Below are 20,511 nucleotides of genomic sequence, written 5' to 3' on the forward strand. Positions count from 1 at the left end.
TGTGGGCGCAGCTACAGGTATGTCGGATTGGCCAGGAGTCTCAAAAGGCAGTGATGAAGGTGGCTAAGGCGACTGTCTTGGCGTCTGGATTGACGGATCCGATTGTTAGTAATTCAGTAGCATAGGCCAGCCCTCCCGGCAACGCGGAATGTGTTTTCCAGCAACCCACGACAATAGATGTCTGGGGACGCCCCCACTTACGCATCCGAGTCGGGGATGGGCTTGCAGATTTTCTGTTGGACACGGGGGTTGGAATTCCTATCGTAAAAGATGCATTTAATGTATATCCAGTCGTGGATACCGTACAAATACGGGGCATATCAGGAACTCAGCAAACATAGGATGGTAAAACCCTCCCTCTCCAGTTTGGGGTACATACCATTCAGGAGAAGTGGGCTATGGCAGGGAGAGAAAATCTAATTGGGGCAGAAACTATCAGACGATTGGGAATAATCCTGGACTTCCCAAATATGTGTATCAGACAAGCTCTCACTGTAACGGGAGAAACAAACGACGCTGACCCGATCCCAGTGGGACTTGCTACTCAGACGGTGAAGCCCAAATAGCCACCTCGTGCGCGGGACGGCTGGGACGGCTGGTGGGCTGAGATTCAGAATGTCTGGGCAGTGGACTCCCCAGATACCGGAAAAATACAAACCTCCGTTACAATAGAAGGAGACACACCCCCATACATCAAACAATGCCCAATACCTCAGGAAGCAAAAGAATCTTTAAGGCAGGTTATAGAAGAATTGGAAAAACGAAAATTAATTCCAAGGTGTTCAGCGTCTAACGTGGCACCGATCTGGCCAGTCAAAAAACCTGCTGGAACATGGAGATTAACTCTTGACTATCGGGGGTTAAACAGAACTGCCAAGCGGGGGGCACCAGCATTGCTGGAGGTGGTAACCCCTGACATGAAGTGGTTCTCAGTACTCCACGTGGCAAACGGCTTTTGGAGTTTACCTTTAAACCCAGAGTCTCAATACAGAACCTCTGTTGTATTCCAGGGTACACAATACGGCTGGAATGTTCTGCCTATGGGGTACTGTGACGCACCCACAATATTTCCTGCTGTAGTGAGAAATATGCTAGAGAAGGAGGGGCTGTTACAAACGGGAAGGATAGTCCAGTATGTAGATGACATTTTAATAGTCAGTGAAACAGAACAGGAAGATGAAGCGTTAACGCGGCAGTTACTGACTAGCTGCCAAGCGTACGGCTTGAAACTTAACCCCTCTAAATCCCAGATGAAACAGAGAGACGTGCAATATCTTGGAATTCGACTCAGTGCAGGGGGAAGGTCTGTGGCTAAGGAAAGGGTGACGTGTATTGTTAACCTCCCTATGCCGGAGGATACTAAATCTTTGCAAACTTTTTTGGGGCTCACTGACTTCTGCAGAGAATTCATGGTTGGGTACGCAGAGAAGGCAGGTCCCCTGTACGAGATACTTAAAAGACTACAGTGGACCTGGACCAAGAAGGCAACTAAGGCATAGGAAAGACTGAAAAAAGGGTTAATGGAGGCACCTACCTTGGCCGCCCCTAACAACGAATTCCCAGGGCTGGTGCAAGGAAGTTTCGCGCCCTAGGCGAAACTTCCACCTTGCACTCCCCCCCACCAGCTAACTCCGCCCCCCCGCGGCAGCTAACCCAGCCCCCCATCTGGGGAGCCTGCCACCCCCCCGCCTGGAGACACACCCCCCCCCGCAGCAGCTACCCCCCCTGCAGCTAACCCGCCTGGGGAGCCCGCCCCGGCTCACCTCGGCTCCGCCTCCTCCGCTGAGCACGCCGGCGCCGCTCAAATTCTCCTGCCCTCCCAGGCTTGCGGTGATTGGAGGAGAATTAAAGCGGGGGCTGTGTGCTCAGCGGAGGAGGCAGAGTGGAGGTGATCTGGAGCAGGGAGCGGTTCCCCTGTGCGCCCCCCCCCCGTTACTGCAGGCGGCCCTCCCCGCGCCCCCCACCCCACCCCAGCTCACCTCCACTCCACCTCCTCCTTTTAGGCGCCCCCAACCACTAGGCGCCCTAGGCGGCCGCCTAGTTTGTCTAAATGGTTGCACCGGCCCTACGAATTCCCCTTTGTGTTGTACCCTAGTGTGAAGAATTTCTGTATTGTTCGTGTGCTTACACAGGATACTGGTGCAGGGGAGAGACCCGTTCCTTATTATAGCAGAGCGTTGACAGGTCCAGAAAGCAAACTGGGAAGTTGTGAGCAAACCGCTCTCGCCGCCTACTGGACACTACGAAAAGCTCAGGCAATTATCGGAGCAAGCGAGGTGATTGTTAAGAGTCACCGTGCGCTGGGAAGGGAAAACCTGTCTAAAGGCCGTGCGAGAATAGATAAGGCCATTCAATGGGTCTTTGCTCTCATGTCCAAGAATGTTCAATTAGTCCCACTAAAAGGACCTGAAATATCTGGATGGGGTTTGACTGTAAGCGGTTGGGAACATGTTTGTGAAACCCAATGGGAATACAAAGCGCACCCTGTCTTTAAAGCAACCCCAGTTGAACAGGTGATGGGAAAAACCATTTGGTTTGTGGACGGCAGCTCACGTTACATCGAAGGAAAACGAGTCACTGGCTTGGCAGAGATTTTTAACTGGAAACCTGCAGAGAGTTAACACCTTCCAGTACAAACTGATCAAAGGAGGAACGCAGTTTGCAGAAGTGGCAGCGGTCTTAGAAGTTTTAGCAGGATGAGGAACAAGCAAACGGAGCTAATAATAGGAACTGATTCAGATTATGTTTACAAGGGAACCACCCTCTACCTACCGTGGTGGAATAGTGTAGATTTGACAGGAACCGACGGATCCGAAATTAAGCACAAACTTCTGTGGCAGCAAACGGAGAAATTGGCAAAGCAATATAAAAGGGTCCGGATGGTTAAAATAAAGGCCCATAGGGGAAAGAGTCCATTACAGTGGGGAAACGAGCAAGCAGATAAATTGGCTAAGGAAGCAGCCATCATAGAATCATAGAATATCAGAGTTGGAAGGCACCTCGGGAGGTCATCTAGTCCAACCCCCTGCTCAAAGCAGGACCAATTCCCAGCTAAATCATCCCAGCCAGGGCTTTGTCAAGCCGGGCTTTAAAAACCTCCAAGGAAGGAGACTGCACCACCTCCCTAGGTAACGCATTCCAGTGTTTCACCACCCTCCTAGTGAACTGGAACACTGTGGGAGCCCACCCCCGTGGCATAACCACAGGCAAAACAAAAACAAGGAAGTGAAGAGACCGACCAGAAAGAGTGTGATGTTATTGACATAACCCGCAACCACTGTTATATATTTGCAGCAATTAGTGTACAAAGGTTGTCGTGTGACGTGTCTATGGAAAGACTGTGATTTGCTAATTATGATTATGCTGTCTGTATGTGTGCATCATTTTTGTAGTTGAAGTTATGAATATTCGCTAGGTACTTGTATAGCAATGTGTTTTAATCTGAAGTACCCTAAGGCAGTGTTTCCCAAACCTGGGACGCCGCTTGTGTAGGGAAAGCCCCTGGAGGGCCGAGCCGGTTTGTTTACCTGCCGCGTCCGCAGGTTCGGCCGATCACAGCTCCCAGTGGCCGCGGTTCGCTGCTCCAGGCCAATGGGAGCTGCAGGAAGTGGCGAGGGCCGAGGGACGTACTGGGAAGGGGAGAGGAGTGAGGACGCAGCGCGCTCAGGGGTGGGAAGAGGTGGGGCAGGAGTGGGGAGGGGCGGGGCAGGGGTGCGGTCTTGAGGATAGGGGTGGACTGGGGATGGGGGTGAGGCCTGGGACAGAGCCAGGGGTCAAGCACCCCCCAGCACAATGGAAAGTGGGCGCTTGTGGACCCCCGCTGGGATCTGGCCCCATCAAGCGATGGCTTCTCTTTGTGTTTAAGGTCCTGGCCGTGCAGAGGGGTCCCCGGCTGGTCGGATTTAGGCGGAGCTCAGTGGGAACCTGCTTGGGGAGAGTCCAACTGGCTGTAAATATCCTGGGTCCGTCCTTGGAGTTCCTGTAGATCAAACAGAAAGCCAGTGAGATCCCTGCTCAACGGCCCCAGGGCCAGTGGGGTGGGTGCTGCCAGGACCGGGACACTCTGTGGCTGGGGGAATCTCCCCTGAGCCGGTAGCAGGACGGGGTCTGAGACACACACTCGGGCAGCGGCGGTTCCACCCAGCAGGGGGCAGCGATTTGCAGTGCGGGGGGTGGGGAGGCTGCAGCCGCACACACATCCCAGCCAGCAGGGGGCAGCAGGGCCCGCGGGGGGAGGGTAACAGACCTTGCGCTCACCTCATAGGGTGACTCTGTTTTCGGCCTGCGGGAAAGCTCGGCACCTCGGGAGAAAGGGAAAATAGTTTCTGTTGTTAGATCTGGGTCCCCAAAATCACCAGCCCCCTGAATCCCCCAAGTGTCTCCCACCAGCCCCCCTAAACCACTGGCCTCCCTATCCCCTGACTGCCCCCAAATGTCTCCGACGAGCCCCCCAAACCACCAGCCCACTGACTACACCCTAGTGTCTCCCACCAGCCACCCCAAATCACCAGCCCTGGATCCCCCCAAGTGTCTCTCACAAACCACTGGCCTCCCACCCCCTGTAGCCTTTGTTTTTATTTGAAGTGAATGCCAGTGATGTGACACTACAGCAGTGAGGGGCCGGTGCTGGCGGCTACTGTCTCCACTCAGCAGAGTCACCTCGGCCTGGTTTAGATCCAGCGTCACCGGGACACGGGGAGGCCAAGGCCAGTAACACAGACAGTGGCAGGAACAAGGTCCCTGTCTCTGCTCAACGGTACTAAAGTCACCAGCTGAGTGATGATTGTCACCGCGTGTCCGACTCCTAGAGCGATCCATGCACCAGCGATAGCTACACACGGACTCGCAGCCTCCCAGACGGTGCGAGGAGCGGCTCCCGTGGATTGATCGTCAGTAGCAGGATGGGTCCCGCTGGAATTTTCTCATAGGAAACTCAATTACCCCGGTCTGGGCCCCCCCTTTTTATAATTGGAGTCTGCCTATAGCGACCTTCTATGCATGGACCTGAAAGTTTCACCCCATTTTCCCCATGACACTTAAGGCCTCCCCGATTTCTATAGGTGGGGCCCTACCAAATTCATGGTCATGAAAAATGCGTCACGGACATTGAAATCTGGTCTCCCCCCGTGAAATCTGGTCTTTTGTGTGTGTTTACCCTGTAGGAGACAGATTTCGTGGGGGAGACCAGCATTTCTCCAAGTGGGGGTCCTGACCCAAAAGGGAGTTGCAGGGGGGGTTGAAGGTTATTTTAGGGGGGTCGCGGTATTGCCACCCTTACTTCTGCGCTGCCTTCAGAGCTGGGCGGCCGGTGAGTGGTGGCTGCTGACTGCGGGCCCAGCTTGCCGGCAGCAGTGCAGACGTAAGGGTGGCAGTACCACAACCAACCCTACAATAACCTGGCAACCCCCCCCCTCCCCCAACTCCTCTTTGGGTCAGGATCCTACAGTTACAACACCGCCAAATGTCAGATTTAAATAGCGGGATTGATTTAGTTGGTGTTGGTCCTGCTTTGAGCAGGGGGTTGGACTAGATACCTCCTGAGGTCCCTTCCAGCCCTGAGATTCTGAGATTCTATGAAATCCTGAAATTTACTGTTTTTACAATCCTATGACCAGGAAATTGACCAAAACGGCCTGTGAATTTGGCAGGGCCCTCGCTATACGTCGTGTAGATTCTCTTTGTTCCCATTAACACAGACACGCGTTGGAGCCAGATGTGCCACCACAGCATGTTTGTGATTTAAAATTAATCTTCGGGCTGATTGTTTGTAACGTTGCCCCTTGGGGCCTCTTTCCCCAGCATCTCAGGGCAGCGGGTTTTTCTTCGCTCACGGACGTCTGTCAGCGTTTCTTCGCTCCAAGGCCCAAAATAGGGAAGCTAAAATCTCGCAGGTCTCGGCCTACAGGCCTTGCGTTTGAGCCGTCCTGCCGTAGCTCTCTAACACAGCGCTTCTCAGACTGTGGGTCGGGACCCGATTTTAATGGGGTCGCCAGGGCCAGCGTTAGACTTGCTGGGACTCAGGGCTGAAGCTGAAACCCCGGCTCCAGCCCCACCTGGAACTGCAAGGCTCAGACCGGGGGGCGGGGGGCTCGGGCTCTGCCCCCTCCCGGGGTCGCAGTAACTCTGTGGTCAGAAGGGGGTCACGGTGCAATGGAGTCTGAGAACCGCTGCTCTAATACATGGTTATTCCCGCGAAATACCGATCAGTCTTAGACCTCTATAGCCCTACAGCGCCCCTCTACTGACAGTGATTGTATGTTAATGAATCGTAACATTACACAATCAATGAATAATAAATTAAAATCATTGGCTACACCCCTGCATTCCCCCAAGTGTCTCCCCCCAACCATCCCAGACCACCATCCCCCCACCATATTTCTGTCTCCCACCAGCCCCCCACAAATCACCCCACGTGTCTCAACATCCCCCCCAGCCCTGTGTTCCCCCAAGTATTTTCTACCAGCCCCCCAAACCATCAGCCTCTGCCCCCCTGAATCACCCAGAGTCTCCCCCTGAACCACTGGTCCCAACTCCCCAAATTCTCCCCCCATCCCCCCCATCTTCCCATGTGTCTTCCACCAGCCCCCCAAATCACCCACCCCCTGCACCAGCCCCGTCTCTGTTCCCACCCACCCAGCCCAGCGCTTACCCTCCGCAGCCCCCTCGGCTCCCGCCTGCCGCCGGCCTCTCCTGAGCAGGTAACAAGCCCCCACATTAACGAGGATGACAAGGAGCAGAATGGCAACCACAACGCCGGCCATGAGGCCAGGGCTTAGACACTGGCACGGGCCAGAGCCTGAGGGAAGACAGGGGCTGGTGTCACCGGTGAGTAGGGTTACCATACGTCCTCTTTTTCCCGGACATGTCCGGCTTTTAGGCAGTCAAACCCCCGTCCGGGGGGAATTGCCAAAAAGCGGAATATGTCCGGGAAAATGGCGGCTCTGTTTAAGAGCCCGGCTGCCTGAACGCTACCAGCTTCGGGCAGCCCCGTGCCTGGAGACCCTGCGCCGCCGGAGCCCGGGAGGGGAAGTGCCCGGCTGGGGGCGCAGGGTCTGGAGGCAGGGAGGCTGCCCGAAGCCGGTAGCGTTTGGGCAGCCCGGTTCTTAAACAGAGCCTCCAGCGGCTGCGGCTCTGTGTAACTGACACTGTGTCAGTTACACACAGCCCCGGCGGCTGGAGGCTCCAGCTCTTAGAGCCTAAGAGGAGCAGAGCCTCCAGCTGCGGGGGCTCTGCTCCTCTTCGGCTCTGTGTAACTTATACAGTGCAAGTTACGCAGAGCCGCCGGAGCCCCGGAGGGGAAGTGCCCGGCTGGGGGCGTAGGGTCCGGAGGCATAGGGGCTGCCCAAAGCCCGAGCGCTACCGGCTTCACGGTTTGCTGGGCAGCCTCCAGACCCTGCGCCCCCGGCTGGGCGCTTCCCCTCCCGGGCTCCAGCTGCGCTGGGGAAGCGCCGGCTGGGGGCGCAGGGTCTGGGGGCTGCCCGGCAAACCGTGAAGCTGGTAGCGCTCGGGCAGCCCTTTCCCCCTGGCTGGGAGTGGGAGGGAGGAGGGGGCGGAGTTAGGGTGGGGGAAGGGGCGGAGTTGGGGCGGGGCTGGGGTGGGGAAATGGGCGGGGCCATGGCCCGTGGAGGGTCCTCTTTTTTTATTTATGAGATATGGTAACCCTATCGGTGAGGGGCGCTGACAGCCCGGCCCAGCATGGCCTGACACGGGCAGCATGGAGCCCGGCGGGATCAGAACCCACAGCCCAAGGGTTTGCCAGCCTGTGTGTTGGGTGTCCCCAGCCAGGGACTCTCAGGACCTTGAGGGGATGGTGATGGTGCCAGGGGGCGAGCGAGTCGGGTTCTGAACCTCTCAGTGATATTCCCCAGCATGAGTCGCTGTGACGCCTTGAAGCGCCAGCTCCAGCTATGACCCCCCAAGCCTGGCGTTATCCTTGTCCCAGGTGAGGTGGCGTCGGTGGGGACACGGCTACTGAACGGCAGGTTACATTCACCGGGTCCCTTTTGTGCAGGTCAGCGCCGGGTGTGGCCGTGATGTTCGCGCCTTTAGGGGCGTCTGGAAACGGAGGAGTAAGGAGCGGGGAAAGGACGAGAAAAATGGGGTTGTGTGTCCCAGGCTGGTGTCACTTTAACTAGGCGGTGAGCCTCTGGGGCGCTCACCATGTTCACGCTTTCGGAGGCAGCCGTGCGTGCGGGTAGCTCGGCCTGGCTGCCGCGTGTGGTTAACAGACACGCGTATGGGAACCCTGCCGGCTGGTGGGGTCCCTCCCCTGATCATCGCCACTGGAAAGGCAAACGACACTCGGACGAGTGGGAGGGGCTCTGGGGAGACAGAGTGGGGGGACCTGTCCCAGAGCGGGGAAGGGATTCAGGGCAGGGGGTGAGGGGCAGGGCCTGGCCCATGTGACTCCAGGGGGCCAGAACAGGCAGGGTGGCGGAGGGATAAGGGGCAGGGGGACCCCCAGAAGGGTCTGGGGGCTCAAGGTATGTGGGCGCCGGGGAGGGTGGGTAGGGCCTGGCCCAGACAGGAATGAGGCCCCAGGTCAGGTGGGGGGATGGGCAGGGGCCCGGAGGGGGCTGGGGGCCCTGGGCAGGTGTGGGAAGGGGTCCAGCCTGGAGCCAGCAGCACTGGAGTTGACCAAATGTGGTGATTAGGAGGCGGGGGAGGAATTTGACACCAGGGCCCCCGAGGTGGGAGGGGCGAAGCAGAGGGGACGAGGGGGGCTGGATGAAGCAGGGGGGACGAGCTGGGAGGGGGCGAACCAGGGGGGACGAGGGGGGTGGGGATGAGGTGGGAGGGGCGAACCACGGGGAGGAGGTCGGAGGGGATGAGGCAGGTGGGGTGAAACAGGGTGTACGAGGGGAGCGGGGACGAAGCAGGGGGGACAAGGCGGGACGGGGCGAAGCAAGGGGGGTAAGGGGGACTGGACGAAGCAGGGGGGACGAGACGGGCGGGGCGAAGCAGGGGGGACGAGGTGCGCGGGGTGAAGCAGGGGGGACGAGGCGGGTGGGGCGAAGCAGGTGGGCCGAGGTGGGTGGGGATGAAGCAGGGGGGACGAGGCGGGTGGGGACGAGGCGGGAGGGGACGAAGCAGAGCGGACGAGGTGGGGGCACACGGGGCTGCTCCAGGAGGCCATGTGGGGAGGATCGGGGGCTGCGAGGGAGGAGGCTCTCGCCAGCCCTCACCACTTACGCTGAACTTCGACCGATTCCCTCGCAGAGAGGCTCAGATACCCCCAGCCGGGGCCGGAGACCCAGACCCCGCAGGCGTAACTCCCTCCATCAGAGCCGGCTGCCTTGTCAACACGTAAATCCTGCCTGGCTTCTGGCAGCCACACGTCCCCGTGGGACCAGACGTACCCGGGAGGCCGCGGCGCAGCACCCTGGCAGCGCAGGGTAAAACCGTCGCCTTCCCTTAGCGCTGCCTTCCCTGCCGGCCACGAAACCTCGACCCTGGGCACGTTGGGGGTGACTGAGGGCGAGAGTCGGTGAGAGTTCGTCAGCGGGCCCCGGGACTGAACGAAGGGGCAGGTCCCTCCCCGTCCAGTCCCATGGGGCAAGAATATTTGCTAGAGCCAAATGAGAGTTTTTTTTCAGACAATAAAACCCAGGAGTCCTGATTCCCACCCTTCCTGCATTCACCCATTAGACCCCACTGCCCTCCCCGTCTCAGCGACAAAACCCAGGAGTCCTGATCACCAGCTCCGCCCCCACTCTAACCATATCCCTGCTCCACTCCCCGTGTCAGGGAGAGAACCCAGGCGTCCTGGTTCCCAGCCCCCCCGCTCTACCCATGCCATGTCTAGCAGCAGAGCTCACCTGTCCCCAGGGGCTGGAATTGGTCAGAGTCACACTCATCCCGGTATCCATCCACCTGGCATCTCAGCGCAGCGCCGGGGCCCAGCTGGGACGGGGATATTCGCAGCTCGGTCACCCCAGCCCCGCCCGGGGTTTGCCCTGGGCTTCGCCGCGCGCCATCTTGGTCGTACCAGGAGGGGCGATGGGGGCAGGCGGCCCCCACGGAGCAGGTGAGGGAGGGTCCCGGTTCCCTTCGGCGCCCCAGGGAGGGCTGGCACCGATCGTCTGTGAGGAGAGGAGGGGTCAGGAACCATTGATCCCTGCTGGGGCCCTGGGGCTGGCAGTGCTCCCAGGGGCCGTGGCCTGGCTGCAGAGCGGGGAGCAGCCCCAGGGGGTGGGCGCGGCCCAGCCTGGGAGCTCGGCTCACCGGGGCAATGAGGGGTCGTGGCAATGGGGGAGAGCAGCAAACGTTGGCCTGAGACACGGGGAGCGCTGGGTCTGCCCGGGGGGCGCAGCCGCCAGTGGGGGGCACCACACATCGGGCCTCAGACCAGAGCCCTAAGCGGGGATGGTTTTAATTCTGTCCAAGGGCCCGGCTTTGCTTTTTGCATTTTCATCCCCCTTCCAACCACAAAAACCTTCGATCCCACAAACCCCGCAAGACAGACAGATTCCCCCATGCTGCTAAAAGCCAGCCAAGAGCCAGACCCGGTGGGTGACGATACGATCGATACCAACGGAATTCAGAGACGACTGTTACCACGAAAAGAATCAAACAAATCTGGCTTGAACCAGGTACAAACACTCTCTAGCTCCTGGTGTCACAGACCGCGGCTCTGAGCTGACTTGGGCCGGGGCATTACCCCAGATTTGGAGCGAGGGAGAGAAACGTGCAGAGGAAAGAGAAGCTCACACAAAATATTTCGCAATTTCCTCACTAGGCGACTCTTGGTACATTTATGAGATTTAGTGTTTTTCCCGCATATTACCTCAGCCTGTTTTATTGCCGCCCCGAAACCATGCACAACAAAGTACATTTTACCCCCTCCCGCTGTTCTGGGGGGTGGGGTCCTGCAGGGTCCCAGACCCACTGTCGGGCTCCACCTGAGAGCCCCTCACGCCTGCTGCATTACGCTGGCTGCAGGGTCAGTCTCAGCGGCTCTTCAGGGTTAGACAGAATGATGGGGACTCAGATCTGACAACACAGCCTAGGAGTTCTGACCCACAAGTCCCCCCTGCTCTAACCGCTACACCCCACTTCCCCTAGAGCCGGGGAGAGAACCCAGGAGTCCTGGTCCCCCGCCCACCCTGCTCTAACCCACCAGCCCCCACTCCCCTCCCAGAGCCGGGGAGAGAACCCAGGCGTCCTGGCTCCCAGCCCCCCCTGCTCTAACCCACCAGCCCCCCTCCCTTCCCAGAGCCGGGGAGAGAACCCAGGAGTCCTGGCTCCCAGCCCCCCCTGCTCTAACCACTACACCCCACTTCCCCTAGAGCCGGGGAGAGAACCCAGGAGTCCTGGCTCCCAGCCCCCCCCCGCTCTAACCCACCAGCCCCCACTCTCCTCCCAGAGTCAGGCAGAGAACCCAGGAGTCCTGGCTCCCAGCTCTAACTTCTTGGATTTCAGAGCCCTGCCCTGTGTGTGCACACGCGCGTGTGGCGAGAGTGAGCGACCCAGGGGTGCTGGACGGAAGTTGGTTACCGGAGACATTGAGCCGCTGTCCTGGCATACCCGTCCATCCGTCACTGCTGCCGTTGCGCACGGCTTCGAACCGGAAGCGGTAGGTGCCCTGATCACTGGGGCGCAGCCCCGCCACCCGCAGGGAGCAGTTGTGCAGCAGGTCCCCCAGATAGCGGGCGCGCCCCTTGAAGGCAGCGTGGACACGAGCCTCGTCCGAGTGATACACGGTTTGATCCCAGTCCCGTGTCCAGCTCACGGCACTGACCGACCACCCTGCGGGGTAGGTGAAGGAGCAGGGGATGGTGACGCAGGCGCCGGCCCCTCTAGCCACGTGCCCTGGAGCGACTGTCACATCCCACTTCTGGGCGTAGGCACCTGCAGGGGACAGGAATCGGGGATCAGACCGGCGCCCGGCCCCAGCGAGTTGGGGAACCCGGCCCGCAGGCTGGGCTGCCGCACAGATCCCGCCGGGAGAGGCCAGTGTCAGCTCAGCCTCCAACCCAGGGGCTTTAAACACAATCGGGGATGTTGTGTTGTGGGGCTGTCTGAGCCCCCCGCCCTCCCGTGGCCTGGGGGTGACAGTGAGCCCAGGCAGCGCTCCCCTGTGAATTGGGGAAGGGGAGTTTGGAGATTCATAGATTCATAGATTCTAGGACTGGAAGGGACCTCGAGAGGTCATCGAGTCCAGTCCCCTGCCCGCATGGCAGGACCAAATACTGTCTAGACCATCCCTGATAGACATTTATCTAACCTACTCTTAAATATCTCCAGAGACAGAGATTCCACAACCTCCCTAGGCAATTTGTTCCAGTGTTTAACCACCCTGACAGTTAGGAACTTTTTCCTAATGTCCAACCTAGTCCTCCCTTGCTGCAGTTTAAACCCATTGCTTCTTGTTCTATCCTTAGAGGCTAAGGTGAACAAGTTTTCTCCCTCCTCCTTATGACACCCTTTTAAATACCTGAAAACTGCTATTATGTCAGATGCCCCCCAACATCATCCCATTGCCTGCAATTAATCACCCCAGCCCCCGAATCACTCCTGTCCCCCCGAGTTCTCCCATCAGTCCAGGCCGACCCCCTCCCCCACATCTGCCCAGCCCCCCTTCAGTCTACTCTGTCCTCTGCATCCCACTTCAGTCCCCCTAAATCTCTGCTCCGGCCACCCCCTTCAGTCCAGCCCCCCCCAGTTCACCTCCGCAACCCCCCTCAATTCAGCCCCCCATATTGCCCCTCAGGGCACCCCTCGTCCCCCCTCGACTCAGACCCCACATCGTCCCTCAGGGCACCCCTCGTCCCCCCTCGACTCAGCCCCCCACATCGCCCCTCAGGGCACCCCTTGTCCCCCCTCGACTCAGCCCCCATATTGCCCCTCAGGGCACCCCTCGTCCCCCCTCGACTCAGCCCCCCATATCGCCCCTCAGGGCACCCCTCCTCCCCCCTCGACTCAGCCCCCCATATCGCCCCTCAGGGCACCCCTCCTCCCCCCCACAGCTGGGTGTTTGGCCCTTGGGCCAGAGGCCCTGACTGCAGGACGAGCCCCACTGGCGAGGGGTCAGGTTACAGTTGCCAACTTTGGTTGGACAAATTCCTGGAGGTTTCATAACATAACAATTTGTAATTAAAGATTAATCTTTCAATCCTGGAGGGTTGGCAACCAGAGTTCAGGCACTTCCCGTGCACAAGGAGCTGGGTGCGGCTGTGGGCAGGGGCCAGCCGGGCCCGAGCTGGGCGGACGGGCAGGGCAGGGAGCAGAGCTCTCCAGGCCGGCCCAGGAGACGCCCCGACTTGCCGGGGCAGCGAGATGCCCGGAGGCAGGATGTGGGCAGGGCCAGCCGGGCCCGAGCTGGGCGGACGGGCAGGGCAGGGAGCAGAGCTCTCCAGGCCGGCCCAGGAGACGCCCCGACTCGCCGGGGCAGCGAGACGCTCAGAGGCAGGACGTGGGCAGGGGCCAGCCGGGCCCGAGGTGGGTGGACGGGCAGGGCAGGGAGCAGAGCTCTCCAGGCCAGCCCAGGAGACGCCCCGACTCGCCGGGGCAGCGAGATGCCCGGAGGCAGGACGTGGGCAGGGGTAGCCGGGCCGGAACTGGGTGGACGGGCAGGGCAGGGAGCAGAGCTCTCCAGGCCAGCCCAGGAGACGCCCCGACTCACCGGGGCAGCGAGATGCCCGGAGGCAGGACATGGGCAGGGGTAGCCGGGCCGGAGCTGGGTGGACGGGCAGGGCAGGGAGCAGAGCTCTCCAGGCCAGCCCAGGAGACGCCCCGACTCGCCGGGGCAGCGAGATGCCCAGAGACAGGACGTGGGCAGGGGCCAGCCGGGCCCGAGGTGGGCGGACGGGCAGGGCAGGGAGCAGAGCTCTCCAGGCCGGCCCAGGAGATGCCCCGACTCACCGGGGCAGCGAGATGCCCGGAGGCAGGACGTGGCGCAGGGAAAACGGCAGCCTGGGGGAAGAGAGCGGCTGAGCCCAGGGTGACTGGGGCTAGACCAGGCTGACTCTGCCCTGAGGACCAGACGTGTTCTCCACTGCAGGAATCCAGCAGCGAGGACCCGGCCACTCGGGGTCAGGTTCAAGGCCAGACACCCCCTAGGCTTGACCTGGAGCCGCTGGCGTGAGTGGCTGGGATGTCCCTGCGATGAACCCGGTTCCGAGCCCCCTCCTGGCAGTGTAGACGCACTCCCAGGGCTGGGAAACGGTCCCCACCGGTCCCCTGGGCGGCAGCGCGTCGCGTCTGTGCGAATTACTCACCGCTCAGAAGGCAAAAGGCAGGGACCAGCACCAAGGCCATCTCCGTCCAGGACAGAGCGCTCAGCCGGCCTGGGAGGGGAAAGGGGCCGGGAATGAGTCACCTGCAGCATGTCTGGGTGACAGCTCGTCTGCGCCGGGCAATGGCGCCTGGCCGCGGGATAGGCTGCACGACCAGGTATTTTACACCTAGGGCCCTTCGTAAAAGAATTTCCTAACCAGAAGGGAGTAAAGCTCGGAGATTGGCCTGACAGAACAAGGACTGGTGGCATTTCTATCCCCGTGTGCCTAGCGGGCCGTGTGTGCAGGGCTCATGGCCTCGGGTGAAATGCAGCCACCTCTGGGGAGAGACGCGCAGCTGTTTGGCAGCTCACAGAAACGCAGAGGGCAGTTTCAGGGCAGGACCGGAGGACAGTTCCTATGTGGAGCTGACATGTGCAGGGAGAATCAGGGAGGGGGAAGGGAACAAACCGTTTTGGGATGTGGCAGGGACCCCAGGGAGACGTCCTGACCCCTTGGGAGACAGCCAGGTGGGGAAAGGGTATCACAGGCACAAGGGGGCAGGGTCTCAGCCGGGAACAGCAAAGCCCCAGAAGCAGAGATTAGCCCTGACTGCGAGGGGAGAGACCCCTACAGAGCCCCCCTCCTTTCAGCACAGCCCCCCCCCAGCGTCACCCTGGGGCATTGGGGCCAGCCCTGACTGTGAGAGGAGAGCGCCCCCTGCTGAACCCTCCTGGCCCATCCTGCAGCTCCGCACCCCCAGCGCTTCCTCTGCTCCTTCCTCTCCGATAGATGGATTGTTTATCGGGGGCCCGTCTCTGTGTCTCTGTGACCAGGGCCTGGGCAGAGCCAGTGTCTGATGTTACCAGACCGCTCTGAGAACGTTCTCTCTGGGTAATGGGGCAACTGGCCAGCAAGGGTCTGAGTACCCGGGTGTGTCTGAAAATAAATTTCCCTTTGCAGAGCTGAGATAGAACCCAGGAGTCCTGGCTCCCAGCCCCCAATTCTCCCCCAAACACCAGGCTCCGTCTCTGAACAGTTGATCAGTCTCGTGTGGTCTCCCCCTTATGATCTCAGACACCTTCGCAGCCTGCCCAGTTGTTGATCTTTTCAACCCGCAGTGAAATGCAGCCTGCTCTGGGGTGGGGCACGGCAGCAGTTTAACGGCGCAGGGCAATGTTGCCCTGCCGTGTTCAGTCCCCAGATCTTACACCGTGAGCTCGTCAGGCAGAGACTGGCTCTCACGCCGGGTTTGGGGAGCCCCCGGTGTATTTTCAATGCTACCCCCAGTTACAGTGTGACAGTGTGGCCCAGGCTAGAGCTCTGTCATGGACCCACCATACAACAGCGGGTCAGTCACTGCTCCTCTCTGTGCCTCAGTTTTCTCTCCCACCTATTGTCTATTTTAAGTGTAATTTCTTTGTGGCAGGGACTGTCTCTGGCTTTGTCTGGGCTGTGCCTGGCACGGCGGGCCCTGATCTTAGCTGCGGCCCCTCCCATAAGAAACTCTCACCGTTTAATTTCCTTTCAGACATTTAGAGATGCAAAGAATCATTCTTCCCAACTCTGCTTTTTGCCCCAAAACAAGGGAAAGTGGCTCTTACCTGGGCCCTGGGCCTGGGTTAGCAGCTGGGACTCTGGTCTGATCCCACCGCTGACACTAACGGGTGAGCAGGGAGGTTGTGGGCAGGTAATGAGGAATCATATTCATCTACATCTGTGGCAATAGCCCCGGGCGCCGTGAGTGGTTGGTGGCTCAGGAGAGGAAAGGGAACCATGGCAGTTTGTTCCTGGGCTTTAAAGGCAACATACTTCCTGGTTTGGTAGCAATAAGGTCTAGTGGTTACAGTGATTGGGAATCAGGACTTCTGGTTTTTATCCCCAGCTGGGGGAGGGGCGTGGGGTCTAGTGGTTAGAGTAGGGGGCTGAGAGTCAGGACTCCGGAGTTCTGGCTCCACGCACCATTTTTCCTGTGGGAGCCTTTCACTTTGTTGTCTGGCTGCAGCAGAGAAACTTCCCCTTTCTCTGGAAATTGCGAAAGCTCAGCCCCAGCGCTGGTTACACGGGGTGTGTGTGTGGTGGTGCCTGTTCCTTTTAACCCCATCCAGCCCCAGAGACTCCCCAACCACAGGCCAAATGGGGCTGCTGGGTCAGAGTTCGAAGGACCACGACCCCCGTGCTCTGAGAGACCCTGGAGAAGGGATGAGGCTTGGTCCTGTTCTAGTGCTGGCCAGCTGGGATCTCAAAGCGTCTGAGGAGCCGCTCAGCCCTCGGAGTGAGAGGAGGGTCCCCATCCCCCATGGGCAAAGGGGCAGAACCAAGAATAGAACCCAGGAGTCCGGACTCCCAGCCCCACTGCTCCAACCCCTCTCCCATCCCATAGCTGGGGACAGAACCCAGGAGTCCTGACTCCCAGCCCCACTGCTCCAACCCCTCTCCCATCCCATAGCTGGGGATAGAACCCAGGAGTCCGGACTCCCAGCCCCACTGCTCCAACCCCTCTCCCATCCCATAGCTGGGGATAGAACCCAGGAGTCCGGACTCCCAGCCCCACTACTCCAACCCCTCTTCCATCCCATAGCTGGGGATAGAACCCAGGAGTCCTGACTCCCAGCCCCACTGCTCCAACCCCTCTCCCATCCCATAGCTGGGGATAGAACCCAGGAGTCTGGACTCCCAGCCCCACTGCTCCAACCCCTCTCCCATCCCATAGCTGGGGACAGAAGCCAGGAGTCCGGACTCCCACCCACTGTGACGGGTTCCCTGGGGTGCAACCTGGAACTGGGGTACGGCTGCGCCCTTTGGCTTCCCAACCTGGGCTCCCTCTCACACTGTGATGCTGTGACAAGCTACAAACCTCAGGGTTCTGCCCCACCCATCCCAGGAAAGGAGCAGTGGAGAGATCCTCCAAGCAGACTAGAGTGGCTGCAGGGGAAGCAGCCAATCAGGGCCCAGGAGGGCCATATAAAAGAAGCTGCAGACCAGCGCAGTAGTTAGTTTCTGTATGGAGCAGGAGAAGAAGGGGCTGCAGGCTTGGCTGCCTGGAAGAGCAGCGGGACGACGGGCAGCTAAGTCTGCTGGCAGGGACCAGGGGCGTGAGAGGTTAGGACCGGAGCGATATCTCACAGGAGTGGTGGGGGAGGATCTGACTCTGGGACGTGTTGTCCAAGCCCACAAGCTTGAGGCCGATACAGTTTTCTGGGACTGGTTTTGAGCAGGGGACACTGATTAGTTACTTCAATGGAATTGTAAAAACAGGCGGGGATTGGACAAGCCGGGTAGAGTTCACTGACCTGCAGGGTAGATGGAGCGCGTCGATTCGCATTCAGAACATTCAATTAAGAGATACAGGAACATACCCGGGAACTTGGTCTATAACCCCAGGTATCAAACTTCAAAAACAGACTCCAAAGAGAGACTGCTGAGCTAGAATTGATATGCAAACTAGACACAATCAACTCCGGTTTGAATAAGGACTGGGAATGGCTGAGCCATTACAAACATTGACTCTATCTCCCCTTGTAAGTACTCTCACACCTATTATCAAACTATCTGTACTGGGCTAGCTTGATTATCACTTCAAAAGTTTTTTTCTCTTACTTAATTGGCCTCTCAGAGTTGGTAAGACAACTCCCACCTGTTCATGCTCTCTGTATGTGTGTATATATATCTCCTCAATATATGTTCCATTCTATATGCATCCGAAGAAGTGGGCTGTAGTCCACGAAAGCTTATGCTCTAATAAATTTGTTAGTCTCTAAGGTGCCACAAGTACTCCTGTTCTTCTTTTTGCATCTACCATGTGCCGGTATGTGAGGACGCCTGCCCAACAACAGCCCCAACTTCGCCTCCTTCACTCTTCCACATACCGACGTTACCCCAAGGAGGGCGTGTCCCACTGCACAACCAGGGCCTACCCTGGAATTTTCCTACACCCCCCTCCAGAGTATATGGTAGAGCAGGGGTCAGCAACCTATGGTACGCGTGCCACAGGCAGCATGCAAGATGATTTTGAGTGGCACTCACACTGCCCGGGTCCCGGCCACCGGTCCCGGGGGCTCTGTTGCCATCCTGGGGTCCCGGCCAGTGGCCCGGGACTCTGCAGCCGCCCCCAGCTGTGGCTCACTGGGGTGCAGACAGGGGCAAGAGGGGGCACAGCTCAGCACCCCCACCTTAAAAGTCGTTCCAGCGCCACTGTACTGGGATATTTTTAAGTCCTGATTTGCTACTTACATCACTGTCACGTCACGTGGAACAGCGCATTGCGTTTGACGTTGTGTGTGCCGTCAGTCACGATTTTTTTCCCCACTGTAAGTTGAGGGGTACATTTGACAAAATGTCAGCTCGTAAAAAAGCAAAGTTAGATGTCCATTCATTTCAGCCTTCTTGGACAGACACATTTGGATTTATTCAAAAGAAGGACTGAGCTGGTTGTGCTTTCGGTTGTGAAAGTGTTGTTTGTCGCACAGCAAGTGTTTGACAACATTTTCAAACGAAGCACGAGAAGAACCTTTCTTGATGAAGCAGACAAGATTGAATCGATCACAAAGGCAGTAGCAGGATATGAGAAGCAAAGCAGTGCTTTCACATGCTGAAGTGTAAGTGAAAATCAAGCCACAGAAGGAAGTGACAAGATTGTACAGTGCATTGCAAAAAACCGGAAAGCTGTTGGGGAATATATATGTAAGCGGAGTCAGGATGAGCTCTACCCTGACATCTGGTGGGGAATTATGGCGAGTGTGGAAAGAACTCCAGGGGCTGATCTTGTTTGCATAGGCACACCCACCCGCCTGGCATGAAACAACAGCAACTCAAAGTGGTTACTTTCGCTGGTGTGGGATCCCCAGTTTCTCTGTTACTGGGGCAGGAAGAATAAAGTTTTGTTACCCTGATTCTGTGAATCAAGGCCAGTAGAACTGTTGTATGACAGAGACTCACCAGTAATTAAGTAGCACTTGTTAGACAAAGGGCATGGGTTACAAAACCCAGTGAATGGAGAGAGGTATTTGTATCTGGGCTTTGTTTGAGGGCTGGACACACCAATTGCATCATCTCCTCTCTCCACGGTTGAATGTCAGAGCTAACTTTGATTCCATTAGGAGTCTAGTTACAGGCTGCTGAGCTGAATTCACTTTGGGCCAATGGTGCACCAGCACTGGGGCTCCCTGAGCTGAAATTGCTAAGAGCTGAAATCACAAAAGAGCTAAAGTTATTAAGAGCTGAGATCACTGAGGCTGTGTTAACTAGTGGGGGAGCCTGAAGCTATATTGCTAAGCGGCTGGTGGAGCAGTGAGCGGCCCAAGGAATGGCGAGGGGAGCTGTTAGTGGGGACGGCTGGAGCGGCTCACAGGTCGGGGAGCGGAGCGGAGCAGTTTGTGGGATGGCAGGAAGTGGACTGGCTCGTGATGAAGGCTGTGGCGGAACCCCATGGAGAGACGGCCAGACGGCCTCGGATCACGTAAGGTGCCCCTTAACACCCTGCGTGCCCCCCCCCTTTTACTCTGGGGCTGCACTGACCAGGGACAGAGACTTTGGGGGTGTTGGACTTTGGGGACTCTGGGTGATTTTTGGGTTGCTGGATTCAAGAACCAAAGGGAAAGGACACAGCCCAATTTGCTGGGGTGGGTTTTTTGCTCCTGGTTTGTGTTATGAATCCTGTTTGTGGTGTTTTTCCAATTTAATGCTGATGTCGTTTACCTCATGTTATTAAACATTTTCTGTTACACTCAGACTCCGTGCTTGCGAGAGGGGAAGTATTGCCTCTTTGAGGCGCCTGGGGGGGTGGTATGTAATTGTCCCAGGTCACTGGGTGGGGGCTCGAGCCGGTTTTGCATTGCGTTATTGAAACGGAACCCCTAGATACAGAACCCGGCCCTTGTTGCTGCCAACTTAGATGGGCAGAAGGGTTACATATAAAAGAAGTTTTTCTCAGCAGTTCAGAGGTTTTGTTCAATGATTTGCCAGATAAAGATGCATATCTAGAATAAAAGAACTGCCTGTCTCTGAGAGACGCGTAAGTGAAATGGCAGAAAACGTTAACGAAAAGCAGACGACTGCATTAAAAGACACAGCAGTGTTTAGCATTCCAATTGATGAGAGTGTGGATATAAACAACGTTCCACGTTTGACAGTTGCTGCAAGATATTGTGCTTCCGATGAAATCCAAGAGGAACTTTGTTGCCTAAAACCCCTGCATGGCACAACAAAGGGGGGAAGATATAGCGGAAACTTTTGTAAACCATTTTGAAGAACGAGGAGTTGACATCAGAAAAATATTTTCTCTGACAACAGATGG

General features: G+C 57.9%; 1 protein-coding gene across 1 annotated transcript; it reads right to left on the reverse strand.

Moving 5' to 3' along the window:
• Positions 1–1,938: 1,938 nt before the first annotated feature.
• Positions 1,939–15,912, reverse strand: LOC112060788 (sialoadhesin-like). The gene is made up of 8 exons (XM_065574026.1): positions 15,821–15,912; positions 14,220–14,288; positions 11,497–11,850; positions 9,819–10,082; positions 9,193–9,471; positions 6,650–6,796; positions 4,258–4,301; positions 1,939–3,979 (listed from the first exon to the last, which is right to left on the reverse strand). The coding sequence occupies exons 2-8, from the start codon at positions 14,257–14,259 to the stop codon at positions 3,914–3,916; spliced, it is 1,194 nt and encodes a 397-aa protein (XP_065430098.1). The 5' UTR covers positions 14,260–14,288; positions 15,821–15,912; the 3' UTR covers positions 1,939–3,913.
• Between the last annotated feature and the right edge of the window lie 4,599 nt (positions 15,913–20,511).

This window comes from Chrysemys picta, chromosome 20 (assembly GCF_011386835.1).
Source record: "Chrysemys picta bellii isolate R12L10 chromosome 20, ASM1138683v2, whole genome shotgun sequence".
Lineage (NCBI taxonomy): Eukaryota > Metazoa > Chordata > Testudines > Emydidae > Chrysemys > Chrysemys picta.